The following is a 20,137-nucleotide window of genomic DNA, read 5'->3' as shown; positions in this document are numbered from 1 at the left end:
ATATTGTGCCATAAAAAAAAAACTATCATTTCATAACTAAAATGTAGTTTGTTGAATTTACAAACATTATATACAAAAACCCTTTTACTTAAAATATTTTCCTAAAATATTTAGCCCCAGATAAAGAAAAAAAAGAGATTAAAATTTTAATTGCTAAAATGGACAACGTGATGCTTTTAATTTATGTAATATTAATTTTATATTTATAATTAATGCAATGTTTAATTTAGGATAAGGGGATAGGACATAAGAGGGAGTATAAGTGTAGCGTCAATCGTGGATAAGATGAGAGAAAATAGACTTAGATGTTATGAGGAGAGAAGAATCAGAAACTATAAGAACAGTTATAGAAGTGAATGTTGAAGTAAGAAGAGGTAGAAGAAGACCAAAAAAGAGATGGAAGGATGCTATTCAATGCGATATGAGGACAGCTGATGTAAGCGTAGATGATGTGGGAGATTGTGTCAAAAAGACGTTTAGGATAAGGGTGGCCGACCCCAAGTAGTTGGGATTAAGGCGAGGAAGAAAAAGAAGAATGGAATGTTTTATTTATAATTCTGAATAATTTTAGTTCTTTATACATAATTTTATACCCCTATGATTTAAAATGGCCTAATTTGGTCTCGGTAAATATCAAATAAAAAAAAAAAATTAAAATTAATCTCTTTAAAATCAACTTTAAGAATAAAGATGTTATTATGTTTCAAAAAACAAATTATCAGTACACAACACGTTTCAGTAAGTTTGACCTTTTTAGGTTTAATGCGAAACTAAGAATGTAATAGTTTTGTGATAATGTGTGTTTTTTTTTTTAATCTGTCCATGAATATTCTCAGCTATACCAATTTCAATGATCAATATGACAAAAGAACCTGATTTTAGTTTAGTTAAACCCATTGATGTCGAAAATTGGAAAACCCCTCACAATTTTAGTAATTTAGAAAAATATACCGTAAAAAATGACATTTTTTTCTGCATTTTAATAATTTTCTTTTAAAACTCTGATCCTAATGACATTTTTTGAATTAGATTAATTTTTGAAGTAGATTAATCACACAAGTAAAAAGTTTTCAACTCAATTTTTGAAAATGTTTTAAAACGTTTGCCCTATATCAAATTGAAGCGTACTACGATATCAACACAAAAATCCATCCCATTATTGTTTGAAAAATTACAAATACATAAATTTAACAGATTCACATCGAATCGTTTTTTTTTTATTGTGATGTTAATCGCTGTCAAATATCTTTGGATGATATTTGAGACAAATGTAAATTTTATACTTGTCCCAACTATGCCAAAACTCTTTTGTGCTGGATTTTTAAGAATTGTATTCATTTATTTTTATTTTATTGTAATGAGTTTAGTATTAATGCTCGATGAATTTGTTTATGACTCTATTACTTTTTAGTTTTATGACAGTTAAAAAGGCACCCCCGACAAAAATAATACGAAAACAACATACTATATTAATGGATTATGTTTAATACTTTTTATTTAATCGCACAAATAAACTATACATTAACGTGTGGTCGTAAGAACGACCAATGCACCTCGTCGTCGTAAAATAAAACCGTAGGCACGTGTTGCCATGGAGTGCTTAAAAACTGAATAAAGGTAGTTCAACATTAGAACCGTAGACTCAGTCTTAATAACATTTAGAGTTGAGAAAATTAAACAACAAATCTGATAAAAGCTAAACCTTACGTTTTCGTTTTTGTATTAAACACACTTTCCCCTTTTGTTTTTAATTGCCACAAGAATCATTTGGTATGAGTACCCTAAATAGGTCTTGCATTTTGGAACGGTTATTGGGTTCAGTATTCATACTTTTACAATGGCTTTACTCGGCGTGTGGGCATGTCTTGTAAAGGAATTGAGATCTCAGTGTTATTTAAACAACCCTTATTAATTTATTTAATCCCAAACATTAAGATACTACGCATACAGTGTGTATTTACCTATTAAATAGGAAAATATAATCTCTCTTGGCTGCATCACTGAATTTTTCACGTAATTTTCATATAAAACTAATGCCACTAAAAGACATTCGTTTTCCTACAGTTGTTTAAAAATATATCTTATTTTTTTTATGTTATTATAAAAGCGCAATATGCTTTTAATTGAGTTTTCCTTTGCACCCAAAAGATACTTTCAAAGAATATGTGATTCACGTTCTATAATTATCGTTTTAAAAATGGTTGCAATATAATTGAAATAATTTTTAAATTAAGCCACATATATATTATTTACACGATATCCAAGTTTGTCGAAATCAAAGCTTCCTTAGAAACCACTCGATTTGTGTATTATTCTATAAATAAAATTAAAAATATATGAAAAATATTAAACTCAAAAAGCCACAAAAAATTACATAAAAGTCGCGGATACGTATTTCGGAAACAATGTTACCATTATCAACGCTAAACACATACTGACATATTATTCTATAATTAAAAACAAATTTTAATGACATAAATTTTTTTTGGAAAATAATTTTAAGGGATAATCTTTTCGAGATAATCACTATGATATTCAAGAAAAATTTTATGACTGTAAATCGCAACATTTATTTTATCGGTGTTTTAATTATTTTAACAATTTTACAAGTGAATCAAAAATAACAAATTTGTGGTTGCAAGTGGTTATTTTACGACCATCCTGAGCATAGTCGGATTTAGTACTTTAGGGGTTGAAAACAAATTATTTAGATCATCTTAATTAATACAGAGCGATAATGAGTATGAAATCTAGTGAAGTAGTTACATGACCAAAATAAGTATATATTCAAGCTACATTTTGAAAAATATATTTCTAAATGATTAATACGAATGTAATATATACATTAATTTTATTATAATAAAATATTTATAAATCAATTGGGTGACATGAAAACATCGTGAGATGAAAGTTAAAACTTTAAGAGTCAGAAACTAAATGAGAGTCATTTCCTGTACAACATAACTGTGTCAGTTAAAGTAATGTGGTGGTCACATAGGAAATCGCTAGCGAGACGACGCTGAACAAATTATCGAGATGCCTGAACAATGGTCGCATAAATTCCTGGTACTATATTTTGATATTTATCGAAGAACGCCAATGCCGGTCTAAAATAACAACAACGTTTGCTCGTTATCTCATGAATTCCTGGTACAAAATTTTAAGCTAGACAATAGTGCTAAACCGCGATGGTCATTAACCAAGTGTAATTGTTGTCCGTGGAATGACAATAATTGTAAAAAATAATACATATTTATTAGAAATATTTTAAGACTACATATATTGCGACTATCGCGATGTCCAATTATCGAAGCTGTGCAGTCGTGCATTGGACACCAGACTACAAGTAACGTGATTACATTACGACCGCAACGAGACACCGGACACCTCTTTGAGACACTAGAACGTGTAATCGCATACATTATTCCTCATAAATCCCTGGTACTGGATTTTGATATTTGCCTATAAACACGGTAAATAATAAAATGTATGTACTTCAAAACAATACTATTCACAACTTTTCTAGAAAGAATAAAAACAGAAAAATGTAACTTTCTACGCTACAGAAATTGAAAAAGTTAGCATGCTAATATTGTTGGTCTAGATAAAAACAATACATGGTTAATACCACTAATTTTTTTTAGAAGACAATTATGTCAGGTTATGTTTGTTTAGCTTATGTTAGAACTTCACTTCTTATAAATCTGATCAAATATGGAAAGGGTCACCGTAACAAAATTCTGTAGATATAGATCGATGTAAAATTTAATAATTGGAGAATACTCCAATTTTAGATTATATTTAATTGGATGGTTTCAAATTATTTCGCCGATTTTAGCAACCAATTCGGGCTTACGCAAAAAGTATTGATAATTTGAGAAATTATATGAGTTTCTACGAAAAAGGCAAACGACACCCGCTACAAAGCAAAATCAATTTCGATCAAATTTGTCGAGCTCGCCAAGTAAATTTTATTTTAATAAAACTATTTAAGTGGTCAGAGCAAAAAATTAATATGGTTTCAACATGTTTTGGTATTATACAAAACTTGTCACTTTTAAATTTTTATAAAAAAAAAAAAACTAATAGAATACTCATATAATCATTACAACAGAATTTTGATAAAATGTATACCATAAAATTTTAACAAAAACGATAGCACAGTATGAACGTGGCATAGTTGAGACAAGTATAGATGATATCTAACAGTGTTTAAAATCACTATCATAAGAAACTCTATGATTTTCTTTTTTTTAAATATTTTAATTCTAGAAAATGTATAGTACGTAACATAAGCTTTAATTTAACATGTGTTCAACAGTCGCAGTATTTCTAGAACATTTTCAAAAGTTAAGTTGAAAAAACTGAATTTTGTGAAAAAGATGCTCTTTTGAAAAAAATTATATTAAATAAAAGGGAAATACATAAGGTTTTTATATAAACAAAATTATTTTTTTTGTTCATTTTTCAAAAAGTTTTTGGCAGTTTTAAGAATAAAAAAGGAAAAAATGTCAAAATTTAACAATTTCAAAAATTGTAATTTGTTTTCAGATTTTCCCCATTAACAGAGAACGAGGGAAATTTTTTCAATTTTTAAGGGAAATGTCTTCAACTAGTTACGATTTATGATCTTTTGATTTATCATCAAAAGATATTGGTTTAGTGATAGCTGAGAAAAAGTAGCCACACACATAAAAAGCTAGAGCTGTAGAAAATAATTATGTAACCAACTGATCAACTAGAAAAATAAGAAAATTGTAGTCAACAAATGAAATACATAATAATATTGCTATGAAAATGTAATGACATATACTCGATTTTAATATTTCAAACACTTTTATTTATACTCAACAATAAATATCATGTTGTATTGTTTAGGTAGCTGAATAGTCTTATTCATCATGAAAAAAAATTATAAAAAAACAATTTAAACTTAACGAGCAACAATATTTCATTTTTTGATATTTTTAATTTTCAAACATATTTGTAATTTTAAAACATCATATTTATTGATAAAAAAACTTAAAATTAATTCTAAAAACAGTCTCAATTCTAAAGGGCTTCTCAATGTTTACATCAATATAGAAAAACTTTAATTTAATTGTATAAAAAATTGTAAAACTTTTTGAGCAAATTTGACAGATTTTTACTGCAATTTTTTATATGGACACATTTTAAAGTGTTTAATAAGAGATTTTTATATAAATATTCAATTTTGTCTTTAATGTTGAAAATTCAAAAATAAACAATTATTTTTATTAAATTTAGTTATAAAATATTTAAAACAGAACTATTATTAATTTCATAATGTATAGATTACTTTGCACTTTCAAATTACAGTTCTTATTTAGTGAAACGTATAGGAGCCCTTAATAACATAAATAAATATTTAACTTAAGGCTTATATTTACAAAATATTAGATAATTTTATACTTTAAGTTCAAAAATTTATTTATTTTTTTATCATTCTTAAAAAATTATGTTCATAATTATTATATGTATTAATATTATTATTATTTATGATATTTTAATTTTCCCCCATCTGTACGTAACCAAAAAATTAGCACTACACATTCATTAATATAAAAATTGTTTTAATATATTATATACATATTACTATTATATATACTTTAACTCTGTATTTAATTTAAATACAATGATTGGAATCATCATAGAAAAAATTAGAATTTTTCACAGACAATAGTCACTGGTAAAAAAATTTTTTACAAATTATTTTGAATACAAAATTAAAAACAGATCGAAAAAATAATGACTTTTCAGTTTACCTGGTAAATTTGTTTTATGGAAAATTTTTCCTACAACAATAAACCAGTTAGCTTGATTTTTTTTAACCAAAATTACTATACGTAACAGTTATGAATCAAATAAAATATGTAGACATGTTATAAAAATAAAACAAAATATAATAATAATAGTATTAAAATAAAAATAAAAAATAAACTGTGGAGCAAGATGTAACTTCCACATACTGACTAGATGCTAGAACAAAATATGTACAAATAGGTGGTACAGAAAAATATTTTTATGAAAAATGAACTAATTTTATCATTAAAAATTACAGCATTAAAATATTAAATTACTCAAAGAAATGTAACAACAAAAGCTATACTGTCTATGATAAAACTAAATTAAGCTCTATTTTGGACCATAAATATAATAAAAGTAAAAAAAACCTTATTTTAAATAAAGACTTAAATGGTAACATGAAATTTTCACTTTTATTTTCGTCAAAGCACAAATTTACATTGGTGACAAATGCCCATTACTCAGATTTCTCGGGTCTACTTTAAATGAAGCATAAACATCTTCAGTGTCGCCTCCATCAGTATTGAGATTTTCACTGTCAACATTTTCTTCATAAGTAGTACTTGGGGACATTAGTGAATATTCAGCAATTGAAGCATCAGCACTGCGGTTATGATAAAATGAAACTTTTCTGTAAAGAGTAATTTAATTATTAAAAAAATTAATTATCAAAAAATATATATCTCATTCTTACTTAAAATCTTTATCCAAAAACGCATCCAGCAGTTCAATTATTTTTATAAAACTTGGCCTTTGTGCTGATGTCCAACTCCAACAAGATTTCATTATACCAGCAAGAACATCAGGGCAAAATATTGGTAAATCTAATATGTTGCCATCAAGCACATAGGCCATAACATCATTATTGCTTTTTCCTTTGTAAGGTTGTTCTCCTAATGTTAACATTTCCCAAAGCACTACACCATAGCTCCATACATCAGACTGACTAGTAAACACACCTTCAGCCATAGCTTCAGGTGCCATCCACCGTATAGGCATATCACCTTTGTTGCCTTTTCGATAATAATTACCAGCATAAATCTGTCGACTCATGCCAAAATCACCAATTTTTACAGTTAAGTCATTAGCCACCATACAATTTCTGGCTGCTAAATCACGGTGAATAAATTTGTTATATTCTAGGAACGCCATACCATCTGCTATTTGTGCAGCCATTCGAATAGTAGTATACCTGTAATAAGTAAAATATAATTATTTAACTAGTAAAATTAAATCAAATAACATTAAAAACATTACCTAGATGGTGGAGGTGGGTCACCAGATTCCCTTGAAGAAACTAGTACACTCTTTAAATCGCCTCTACCCATTAGTTCCATAACTAATAAAGGAGGATAGCTCTTTGTTACCACCCCTAATAGCTTAACTATATGATATGCCTCACTAAATTTTTTCATTATAGATGCTTCATTCAAAAATTCAGCATGATATTTCAAAAAGTTTGTCTTGCTAACAGATTTAACAGCACATGGCTCATTATGAGGCAGTAACAAACCTTCATGTACTGTACCAAATGTTCCTCTGCCCAAGACTTTCACTATTTGTACATCTTCTCTTACTAATTCCCATTCATCTTCAACATAAACTCCAACATAACCCGGGTTGTTAGCCAAATTAAATACACTATTGCGCTGAAGCATTTTTTGATTGAAATACGTACGAACGATAAATCCGACAAAAACAATCAGCAATGCACCAAACAATATGACCATTAAAACCAAGTATAGATTAGCTGGAGAATTGTCACTTTTAACAATAAATATTTTGTAGGGGGTAAATGGTCCTTCACCTGCTAATGACTGAGCTCTTACTCTGAAATGATATTCTCCCGGTGTTAAATTTATAAGAGCATGTGACCTTCCACCACGTTCAAATTCTTTCATAGTTATACATTGAGATACAGTATTACTCTCAGTATCAGATGAACTTACGCGTTTATATTCTAACTTAAAACTATGAATTATACTGTTAACTAATATAGGTTCAACCCATGAAATATTAGCAGTAAGGTTATATACAGCTGCATGTACAAGATTTGAATCAATGACATCTGCATTGGAATTCATTAATGTTCGAAATGACAACAAGGTTTCATGACTGCAATGATCAACCTTACTTAACATGAACTCTTGACTTACAATTTCTCGACACACCATAATAGACAATATATATTGACTGAAGTGAGCTAAGTCTTTAAGAGTATACGACGTATAATTTTCACTCAGCTCTAGAGAAAAATTAATTAAACTATTGTCTCTTTGAGTTACATTTTGTAATGCATTGCTAATAGACCACTCTTCTTTACAATTTTCATTAACATAATTCTGAAATATATTTTCATCGGTGTTTTGCAATGAAAAACACTTTGCATCAATGAACACATTAAGGAAATTACTACAAGTTTCAAAAATGTATTTTCGGCTACTTAATACATTAATATCAATAGTTAGACCATGTTCAAACATACTGCACATATTAGTGTTGATACTGGGTTTTTGAGATTCACAATGACTACAAGATTGATCAACTGTTGGTTTTACATAAGTTTGTGGTTTATACAATTTTTCCTTATCTTCAGTTTCTATTTTATTAGTACAATAGTTACGCTGATCAAGAATAACTCTATCGTCTTTTAAAAGAAACCCTTTAATTATATATTTAGTTAATTTACCATGTGGATGTGATGGTGGTTTCCATGAAAGTTCTACTTCAGAACTTGATAAAGGTTGTGCAGCAAAATTTTGAGGAGCAGACGGTTTTGATGGAAGAGTTTTGTTTTTAAATAAACTACTCTTACTAGTTCTAGAAGCTATTGTATAGGTTTTTACATAATAATAATACTCAGTATTGGGTTCAAGATTAGTTATGACATGATCTATAGATGTTTCATTGAAAACTCTTTTAGAGCTTATATCATCAATTTTCCAACTAGTGTCTTCGCATTCAGATGTTTCAATATTGTCACTCCATTTCGATGCTTCAATAAAGTAAACAAGAAATCTCTCCAAATTATCAGTTTCTTGAACTTTATGCATTTTTAAAATTATAGACTGTGGCCCTATTCCAACAGTTTCTACTTTTAACTCAGTAACATAACATGCATACTGATCACCATTAGACATGGAAGATACTTCTAAATCTGAAAAAGTTGGTAATTTAACAGTATCTCCAAAGTCTCTTATTACTTGGTAACATAGTTTTGGATTGTAATGAAAAGACACTGATCCATTCATTATAGTCAAATTCTTTTTGTAAAACCTTTGGTCCCAAGACCATAGTTCTTTTAAATTCTTATTTCCACGAACTACTAGTGACATATTATTACCAGTATTTTCACCTCGTATTTCTCTCAAATTTCTCAAAAAATTTAATGAATTTAAAGAATATGAACGTATTATCTTCAGTTGGTCTAAAATTATTTCAACTTTACCAACATACTCTTCTAATCGCCGTTCAACATCTTCACTTAATCCATATTTAACTTCTATTTCTAAGGATTTAATTGTCGTACAGTTAGTATGCAGACGGTATTCATCACTTTTTCTACTTCTAAGCATATCATCAGTGATTTTGAAACCATTACAATTTCGTTGACAATTTCCTGCAGGTGTTCTTGTACATGGTTTACAGTTCTTTCCATCAGGTGTGACTTCAAACTCATAAGGACACTCATCTAGACATTGTCGTCCGAATGGAATATAATTAGTATTCAGAATATCTAGCGATGATTCTTCTCTATCAACAGTCAAATTGCGACATTGTTCTTCAGTTAAACAAGAGCGGATGTGACCATATCTAAAAAAAATGGTATATCAGATGAGATATTAAAACTATATATGTATTAATATTTTTTTAAGAAGAGTATAAAACCAAATTTAAAAATTATTGATGCATAATTTTTAATAATTTCAGTGTGATGTTTGTATACTTAGATGGCATACTCTTTTATTAAATATATGTTTTACTATTGACTTAAAATGGATACGAAAAATTCACAAAGTTATCAAATAATTACAAAAAGAAAATTCGGTGATTTCATTTAATAAATATTTAAAATTGAATTGAAACGAAAATATTTTACATATATAACATTATCTAATATTTAATGTGCTTTGAATAAAAATTAAATACTTGTTTCATAAATATCATGAAACACGATGGCGAATAAATGTATAAATAGAAAAATTCAAATCTATTTAAAATTTAAAAAGAAATCAATGTTTAAGGTAAAAAATTCAAATTGGTCGTAGTGTATTAGCTGAGAAGAAAATGATGTACTCTCAAAATGAATTTATCTAGTGCTAACAAATAGTCATATAAAATAACTTTTATTTTTTAATTAAAACAAACGATTTAATTATTTCTAATTCTGTTTTATACTGCATAGAAATATTATTGTCTCAATTTCAATTTATTTAAACTAAAAGATTAATAATTAGTTAATAATGCAAGAATGTGTGCACCCACATAACATTTATAAATGTAGAAAGCATTTCATTGCAATGTCAACTAAATATATTACAGAAATAACACGCAAATTAAATACAATACAATACAGTATACCTTAAAAAATGGAATCCATTTTATAACAACACGATAGTACAATCGTTTTGAATATTATTTAAATTAAATAGTTTATATTGTAACACTTACAATCCTGCAGGACATTCTCGGATACAATCACCATTATGTAAAAACGCTGTACAAACATAACAATCTTTCGATGAATGTTTCTCATAACATCCTCCAGCACACAACGGGTGGCAATCTTTAAGTTTACCGAATTGGCATTCCGCTGGATCTTGTTTCCAACATCTTTCTTCGGGACATCCTGATTTAGAACATCCTTGGCAGCGTCCTGCTTCATTACTACTTATTATATTGGTATCATTACTCACGCCATTAGTGATTTGGCCCCAGTCGATTGTAGTCGCATGACATAGTCCTGAAATATTTAAAACTCAATTATAAATAATTCCAAAAGTATTCTGATACACGAGATAAACTTTATCCGAGAGAATAATATTGCAAGTTCGATTTATTAAAACATTTTTAAATTGTAAACACTATAAATCGATGTGATACAATATGTTGTTTTAGTTCATTAAATATTTACGACAGAAAATTGCAAGCATTGGTAAAATGATCCCAATTTTCTGGATTCTCTTTCTAACTGTGGAACTTCAGATCAAGTTATCATTAATTGCACGATAAAAGTCATTTGAAAGCATGAAAAAATATTCTTTTATTTATTTATTTGTTTATTTGCCCTCTTCGACTCGGACTACAGAATCGATTAAACTAATATTGGAAAAATAAAGTGTTTGGTTAAAGTTCAGCCATTATATAAAATATACCGCTAGAACTAAATCAGTTCTACTTTTCGCGATACTTGCTTAGATTTGAAAAAATATGCAATTATTTATAAATACATTGGTTCAATTTATTCTAAAAAATTATTTCGAATTCGATTGAGTGTGGTATTTCAGGTTATTTTTATTTATACGACATTTGTACAAAATAACAGTTAACTGTTACTAAATTAACCATTTCTTTCTTTCGATTACAAGTTTTTTCTCCCCTCTGGTATTTTATCAGTATTCCATCTTTATTTTTTTCCCGGAACAACCTCCATGTCAGTGTACAGTTCCATTATTTTCCTTACCTCTACACGCCCATGAATATATTTTCTATATGATGACAAAAAAATGTTTTCCATATTTTACTTTTCTCAACAACAACAAAATTGAATCTTATTATTAGTGTTTATGCTCTACTCTACGTTAATACACACCCAATCTATCTTTACACTAAAACTTTGTTTCACTTGGTTCAATAATATCTACAGTTTTTCAAAAACTTTTTGTACGCATTTCATCTGGCCAAATTATGCTCAATATTTCATAAAAACCTTGCTTTTTTTTCATTTAAACAAGGTATTCACCAAATTTCATCCATAAATTCCTCCAGTTTATTGCGTTCACAAGTTCATTTACTCGAGTGTTCCATAAAATAAGACCTTTGTTGCCAAAACTTATCATCGGTTGCAAATAATGTTCAAAATATACGCGTTTAATACAACTAAAACTCATTGTGAACTAAAGATTATAACGGCAACTTATTTTGAAAACTTCACTTTACTACTAATTCTCTGTCGAGTAATATCATTTTTAAGATCATTAAGCATTCGGCAATAAATTCGATCATAAAGTTTCAAATAATAAAAAGCCTTTACCTTATGCACACAAACTTTAAAATAATCATTTAACCGATGCGCAATTGACTCTATTCGGGTCCTCATTTTTAAGACCTATTTCCTACACCTGAAACGTTATTAGCCGATGGAAAAAATATAAAAAACGATTTCTCGACTAACACCACGCTAGTCATCCGTAAATATTATTGTTCAAATCCCTAAAAAGTCAACAAAACTATAAAAAATTTAAGATAGGGTAAGATTTTTGTTGCTATTCAAAATTGTTTTCTTTATTGTACAATATTTCTTCAATTCAATAAGGGCTATTTGTACAACATATTATGCCATTAAAAGGCATACTGGAAAAATATCCCGTTTCTTTAATAAAAAAACATTTTTAAATTGTTTCTTCTATCCGAAATAGACATAAATACTACTTCTATTTTCATTTGAAATATTTAGTTTTATTACCATAAATTAAAAAAGGGATTACTGTATTCATTAATTGAGATACATCGTTCAAATATTTATTTATGAAAAATTAAAAAAATATATAAAAATGTATAGTATACATTATATTTAAAATTTAATTTGTAGGAAAAACAATTAATATTGTTTGAAAGTTTAAATGATCGCAGTAAATAAACTATTACAAACGTTTGTTTGTAGTACTTAAATTATANAATTGTTTAAACTTTCAAACAATATTAATTATTAATATTGTTTGAAAGTTTAAATGATCGCAGTAAATAAACTATTACAAACGTTTGTTTGTAGTACTTAAATTATACAGAAAAAACAACGGCTTATAATATAACTGAAAACGTTTAAAATATCAAATAACAATGAAAACAAACAAGTAAAATAAACTTTCAGGTATTAAGCTTAGTAAAACACTATGTTATTTATTATATTTTGGACGCGCTGTAAACACACTCCCTATGGAAAGAAATTGAAGGACAACCCAGTAAAATAATACTGAGTGCCATAGCAAAGGTGAAGTTTAGATGGGAATTTACAGTGGTGCATGTTGGAAGTGCATATTTTAAGTGTCAGACTGATGTTTAGATTTATTGAAAAATTAAAAACACTCATAAGATTTGATTTTGATTTAGTGTGATCAGCGACGTAAAAATACCGTATTTTATTTTTAGATGTATAATGTATGTATTATACAGGTGATTTTTGTAACGCTAGCCACTGGATTTCTCATAAAGTAATCATTTTTTATGAATTATTTTCTGACTTTTGATGGTTACAAATGTATTTCCATTTATCTGTTATATAACACTTTTTATGTTCATCCCTTACATCTTAAATGGGTACCAACGTAATTTTTCTAAATGACAATATACATATTTAACTAGCTTATAAAATAGAAAATAATGTAGTTAAGAAAACTGACTGGTCGATAAAAAATTTTAGATACCATTATTCAAAAGTTATTAACATTTTTATATTTGGGCGGAAGAAGTGAGGCCAATAAATGTAAAGTAATAAAAATAGCAGCACGCGCGCCTCATCACCAGTCAATACTTTATTGTTAATAACTTCTAAAATAATACTGCTCTAAAAAAGTTGTTATCAGTCAGTGTTCTTAATTACACGATTTTCTATTTTATAAGCTAGTTAAATATATATGTAATCATTTGGAAAATTAATTCAACACCCTTAAAAAACAATAGGAATGAATATAAAAATCTAAGCACAGTGGGGTAATTGAGACGAGTATAGATGATGATATCTAACAGTGATTTACATTACTATTATAAAAAGCACATCGATGTGAATCTGTTAATTTCATAACAATTTGTATATTTGTATTTTCACGATTTCTGTGTTTTCAGCATTTCATTCAAATATTAAACACTTGTTAAATTATTTGCTTGATTGAAAATTGAATTTTTTTTTGGAAAAATGTTTTTTTTATTTTTACTTTGGCTGCCGATTTGTTATATACAAGTAATCTTCTGTATAGTTTTTTTTATATTTTAGAATACTTCAAGAGCTTTAATTCGATATAAATCAAAATAGGGCATACGTTCCGGAACATTTTTAAAAATTAAATTGAAAAAAATCTTTTACGGGCGTGGGTGATCTCTTCTGTATTTCGGTTTTCCATTGAATTTTCTTACAAAGCATACCGAAATAAATTTTACTATCTCTAATATGTCTTATTAGAATAATAAGTGTTTAAAAGAAAAGATTTATCGCAGTTCTTAAATGCAAAAGAATATTGATAAATGTAATTTCAAAGTATTGCAATTTTAAGAAATGTTTCTAAATTTCTAAAATAAAATGAGTTTTTTCCAATTTTCGCCGACAATAGTTCAACTAAATTAAAATCCATTGTTTTTAATGTATAAGACAAATTATCAACGTATCATGAATAAGTATATTATAATATTGAACAAATTGTATTATATCATTTATATCGCTGAGTACGACGTATTCTTAACTGTTTTAGTAATTTTGAAACAATAAAAAAATTTATGTGGTTTTTTTTATAAAAATAAAACAAATTTCATTTCCACGTATTAATATTTAAATTAGGATGTTAATTTAATTTTTTGGAAATAAAACTAAATAGTCGTATTATTGTGTTGCAAATACAATATAGTAATAAAACTGCGAGTTAAAAAATAAATCATAAATAATGGCCGAGAATGCCAACTCTCGTGTCATCCCTTGTCGGTCACAAGCCAACGACTTTGAATAAATTAGCTTTTTCCCAGCGCATATTAACAACCACCATCATTCATTGTTTTTCAACCTCAGCTTTAATAGACAATTAACTTATTTATTATATTTACATACATAATTAGTTTGTAAAGTTTCTCTAATTCCCAATTAACAAGTGAATCGGTGACTACCATAGATTCGACATGCGTTTAAACACTGAGCTAACTTTCAAAATAAATCCCCGTAGATACTGTTGTAATTCCGTTAAAATAATAACTACGAGAGATAATGATTAAGTACAAAAAGTATTTAAAATAATATCGACAATATAAAAAAAAATGCATTAGACTTACTTGGATTTTTCGTAATTATGACAGAGCCTTGTGTGATATTCGTCAATTTGTACAATCCTATTTCGGAGAGATGGCTGTTGTCGTGCACCATTAGCGCTCTTCCGGGAAAACTGGAGCTGTAGACGCCTCGTATCAGCATCAAGTTGGGAAAGAGCTTACCCAAACTCTCCAAGCCGCTGACCCGGTAGACGACCAAGTACTGAGTGATCTCCCGGAGCGCATAGAACGGTTGGAAGTCTTCCGGCTGCGTAGAGTCGAGCAACACGATTTGCACGTGCCCGTCGACAACCGTGCAATTCTGGAGGGCCGCCAGTCGAGTGGCACTGTTCCGCACTTCCACACTACCGCATACCTTCTCTTTGTACGGTGCCGGGGAGGCCGCGGTCGCCGTCAGCGACCACAACAGCAACACGGCTGACCAGACGTTCATGAACGCTAGTTTTTGAGCAAAAATTTGTACTTCATTTTTCGAAACGTGAACGATAAAATGTAGACGGTAGAATATCACACGCGAGGATTTATTTTAAAAACAATAAAAAAAACAACGAACGTTTAGATCGTTTGGCGGGTTGCAACGACAACTTAAATAGAAAAATACGAAATTCGGTTACGGCAAAAAACGGAGGTTCATATGGTGCGCGAGGTCAATCTCACGCACCATACAAGCACACGAGGTAGCTCACAGTGGTGAACTGGAGATGCGTGACGACGATAACATGCACCGCATTTCTTCTGCTCCGCCGCCACAGACTGTTGCGTCAGAGGCGCGCGCGTCGGAACCGCGTGTTGTCGCCGGGCGACGAGCGGCAAGTGGTTTGTTTTCGCGTACGGACCGGTGGTGTCGGTAGGGACGAGGTTAACAACAGTGGCGGCCAATACTTTTTGTATCAAAATGAATCGGCCGCTTACTTATTCGTATGCGTGCGACTACCGACTGTAGTCGGCGAGAAACAACGCGTGGGCGGCGGTAGCTGCGGTGGCGCCTGTTCAGAGTCAACGCACCGCGGGATCGCAGCACCGCGGTGTTGACGGGTTAAGCAAACGGCGGTGTCGCTTGTCGAGTTTACTACGAAATCGATCGTCCCTCGACGACGTCTTCACCGTAGACGACGGCCGACTCAAGATGATCAGGTTCTGCTGTGATGACCACCGTGTTGACGACAGCTTATTCATTTCCTGCGGCCTGAAAAGAAAAATACGTCGGCCCATTACATTACAGATAAAACTCAATTTCACGAGAAAGGGATAAAAAAAAAAAAAAGGAAGGATTTGAAGGATATCGCTCGAGAGATCCGAAACTTAATTAGGTTCAGATGCATTACCCTGTCCGTCACGAGCCTAGTACTTTGTGTTATTATTATTATTACATTGTTGTTGCAAAACTGTTGTGTCACTTCCGACGTTTTCGGCGTCATCAACATCATTATAGCTGCCGTTGTCGTGGCAACGGGATGTTAACGAAATAATGACAGACGATGAGGGCACACAAAGGAGGGGGCAAATGTGAAAAACACTAAAATCACTCATCGAATTTCCGGGTAATAAGCCTCGCCAGTGTAAAGCTTTCCTTTTTAAAAATTGTTGAAAAATACGTCACGTTAAAAAAGTTTACCGTTTTCCTTTTTTGTTATTAACCGCATAGATATCATGGCAATTATAGAAAAAGAAAATTTAACGAAAATTAAAAAAAATCAAAATGAATTAACTCCGCTCGAATACAAAACGAGATTACGGTGAGAGACCCCCGTAAAATTCCACGATGATACCGACTAAATTCATTTTTTATTTTTCCTTAAGCCCAACAGTATTTTAACGTTATTATTTAAGTCGTTTATAATGCAACGTTTTTATAGTTCACTTTAATAGCCCACTACTTTTTAATTAAATTTTATTCGTTAAGCAAAATTCCGAGTTTACACTAATTAATCCGGAAAACCATACCTTGAAAACGACCGAGTAGTTTTTATTTTTTTACCAACTATAATCGGTAAAAAATTATAGTAATCATAAACCAACGAAACCTAAAGTATAATCGTAACTAATAAATGTACAATTATAGCGTTCAGAAACTTGCACTTAAACTCAACAAATTTAGTATCGATTAAAATCATCCAATGTACCGTATAATTTCTCAGGCATTAAAATGGGCGTTGAGGAAATTGTCAAATACCGGCCAACATCAAGGCGAACTAATGAAAATGAAAACGTGTTTAAAGATATTTACACAACAGTGACTACTTTAACCTCCAGCTAAACAATAAGATTGCATCTCTCAAATTACTCATTTTCTCTTGCGCAAGTTAAATTACAACACTTGGAAAATTTAAATTCCTCGTCACGAAACCAAATTAATTGGAATTAATTAAAAAGCAAACATTTATCAACACAAACCTTTGAACGTCAAGACGGTCGAAACCTCAAAATATTCTTAAACAAATAGTGATTTGTTCATACCGACGCCCAAATCGTACGTATAAAAAACGTAAGACTGTGACAACGTGAAAAGTTTACGTACAAATGTTCTGCAAAAGTGTCAATGATTGATGACTCGATACACTTACACTGTACAACTCGACCGAATGCTCCAGGCAATATTTGGAATTGTTCTGCGATTGCAATTAATCTAAGAGGCGTCGTACACTGCGCGAGTGGATATAATTACAAAGACATTAAATCTCTTTTTGATTGAAAAAAAAAAAGTTCTATAGTCAATGTAAAGTTATCGGAACCATCTAATGTATTCCATCCGGCCCGAAAACTTAATTAGTTAAAACTTTTCAATTGTTGAGATACGTTTTAGTTCAGCCATTTTGTCAAGAAAAAAAGACGAACGTTCCATGAGATTTCAATATGAACTGTAAGCAAGACGACAACGCGCATATGGTTATATTATTACCAATATACACGTGTAATGGTTATACTATTACCAATATACACGTGTAATGGTTATATTATAACCATTACTATCTATTTGCCATAGATATTTACAAAAATCAAATCAAGCTTTGTAAACATTAATAAACTCTTTTGTTTTTATTAAATTAGCCAGAGGCTAAAAAATAACAGTGTAATACGATATTTTATCAACATGGAAATGTGCTGTTCAGTACGGCACTTTTTAAATTAAAGTCGAGGAGATATAAAACAAAAAATGAATAAACGTGACGAGTAAAATCGGAACGATGACGACGCACAAATGAACTATTTTCGCACGACTACTCGGTAACACAACCCCGTCCGTAATGTTTATACTGCAACAAGTGTCAGAAGGTGTAAAAGCATTAACGGAACAGTAGTAATGAGACTGACAACTGTTGTAAACATATAGAGTAGTGCGTGGTGATCGATACACGACTGCAGTTGTTATTAATTTTGATTAATTATTATTTCGTCACCTATCGAATGCAGCTCAACGTAAATTATTCTTGAGAATTATTATCGTAAACCAATTAGATCGACCGCCCAAACACTATTAGTCGCAATTATGTGCATCGCGAAACTCGATCATATTCAAACGGAATTATAACTCTGAGGAAACGCTTCGGAAACGAGTTATTATTCAATTGCGCGTTAACGTGTTGCAGCAAAACGGGTAATCAAAGTTGAACGAAATGTCGGTGAAAAATAATGAATTCGTTTGAGAAGTTGTTGATAATGCTCCGAGGTGGAAAACTGTTTCGATGCTCATCTAAAAAGTTTTAAACCGTTTTGTGTAAACAACAGTTGAGCCGTTTATCTGCTTTGAATTCCGCGAGTCGTGTAAACAAGCCGCGATACGCAAGTCGGAAACTTTATTACAAACTACTAGACGAAATGTGTCGGAACGTGTTGTACACAGATAATCCAGCACTGTGAAGTGCACGTGAAAGCAGGCGGTGTCCATCGCAATGTGTACGTAAAGAGGCGCATTTGAAAAAATACACAGCCGCCGCCGTTTTTCGGTTCAATCGATTCGAAATCGTGTGACGGCACGAGTCTCGTACTAAACGTAAGCTCCGGCCCAAAACTAGCTGTAATAATACGGTGGAACAGACACAATTTGTTTACTAACGAATGCGTGTAGCCTGCGAACAGAAATCTATGTCGGCGCGTGTATCGATCGACAACACTGATACGGGCGGTGTACATACAACGCCGCGGTATACATACAACGCGGCCTGAATGATGAAATATTGTTGTTTATATGAATAACCAAACACGTTTGTTTCGGACGGAACCATTGATTTCCGGTTACAATTTAAGGAAATGACACGATCAATAGCAGTTCAGGACAAGGAACTGCGCAAGTGTTTTCATCTGATAACCGATGACTGAAAAAACCACTCCTACGGGAGTAGTAATTGATACTCTTGTTGAATTAATTTTTATCGCCAGTCAATAATTGATACCGTTAAAGTATAACGTTTTTAAAGCGCGTAAAAATTTTCGCTGCCACTTTTGACCTAATGATATCGACCAAGTGTTTTAAATTACTAATTCAGTTTTTCATGAATGAATTGACTGACAACTAATTGCACACATTGCGATAGTCGAACAATGATTCTCACTATCAAAACAAAATAATAATTGTTAACAACCAATAAGTTGGAACTAAATAACATAATAAAAAAACGAAATTAATAAAAAGTAATGCGTCATTGGAAATAATTATTAATGGATTCTCATGTGAAAACTCGACTGGACTACACTTCCAAGGTTAAAATTCAAAAACACGTATGCGATGCGCGTTTGTATTAAAATAAATATCCAATATGACTACATAACAGTTGGCACTCCAAACAAGAGCAGGTGTACGCATTGCAAAGCACGTGAATAACGAAAACAGCTAAATCATATAAAAACGTCCCCGTAAAATATGCACAACCCGATTTTCCTTCATTGGAGAGCACATGAAAGATTGATCGACGCCAAAGGACTAAGAAACATTTGCATTCGCTACTATTTCCATGCGAAAAACAGAGACAAAAACAATGAGGACCAAAAAAGAGTTTTCTAGGGAATCGAGAGGCAATTTGATCAACGCGAGACATTTCTTTTATAAGTTTACGTCCCTAAGGAAAGG

The 20,137-nt window shown here is 30.6% G+C and overlaps 1 protein-coding gene across 2 annotated transcripts in view; it reads right to left on the bottom strand.

The window, feature by feature from the left end:
• Window positions 1–5,915: 5,915 nt before the first annotated feature.
• Window positions 5,916–20,137, bottom strand: part of LOC126904500 (insulin-like peptide receptor) — a 32,210-nt gene continuing 17,988 nt past the window's right edge. For both annotated transcript variants that reach the window (XM_050683581.1, XM_050683582.1), the window contains exons 2-6: window positions 15,076–16,258; window positions 10,498–10,789; window positions 7,084–9,639; window positions 6,521–7,018; window positions 5,916–6,457 (exon numbers count right to left, since the gene is read on the bottom strand). In XM_050683581.1, coding sequence (XP_050539538.1) covers window positions 6,262–6,457; window positions 6,521–7,018; window positions 7,084–9,639; window positions 10,498–10,789; window positions 15,076–15,505 — 3,972 coding nt within the window. In that variant the 5' untranslated portion in view covers window positions 15,506–16,258 and the 3' untranslated portion in view covers window positions 5,916–6,261. The remainder of the gene's footprint in view (window positions 6,458–6,520; window positions 7,019–7,083; window positions 9,640–10,497; window positions 10,790–15,075; window positions 16,259–20,137) is intronic.

This window comes from Daktulosphaira vitifoliae, unplaced genomic scaffold (genome assembly GCF_025091365.1).
Source record: "Daktulosphaira vitifoliae isolate Bord-2020 unplaced genomic scaffold, ASM2509136v1 Scaffold_4, whole genome shotgun sequence".
NCBI lineage: Eukaryota > Metazoa > Arthropoda > Insecta > Hemiptera > Phylloxeridae > Daktulosphaira > Daktulosphaira vitifoliae.
Note: the sequence above shows the minus strand (reverse complement) of the source record. Positions and strands in the feature narration are given on the sequence as shown.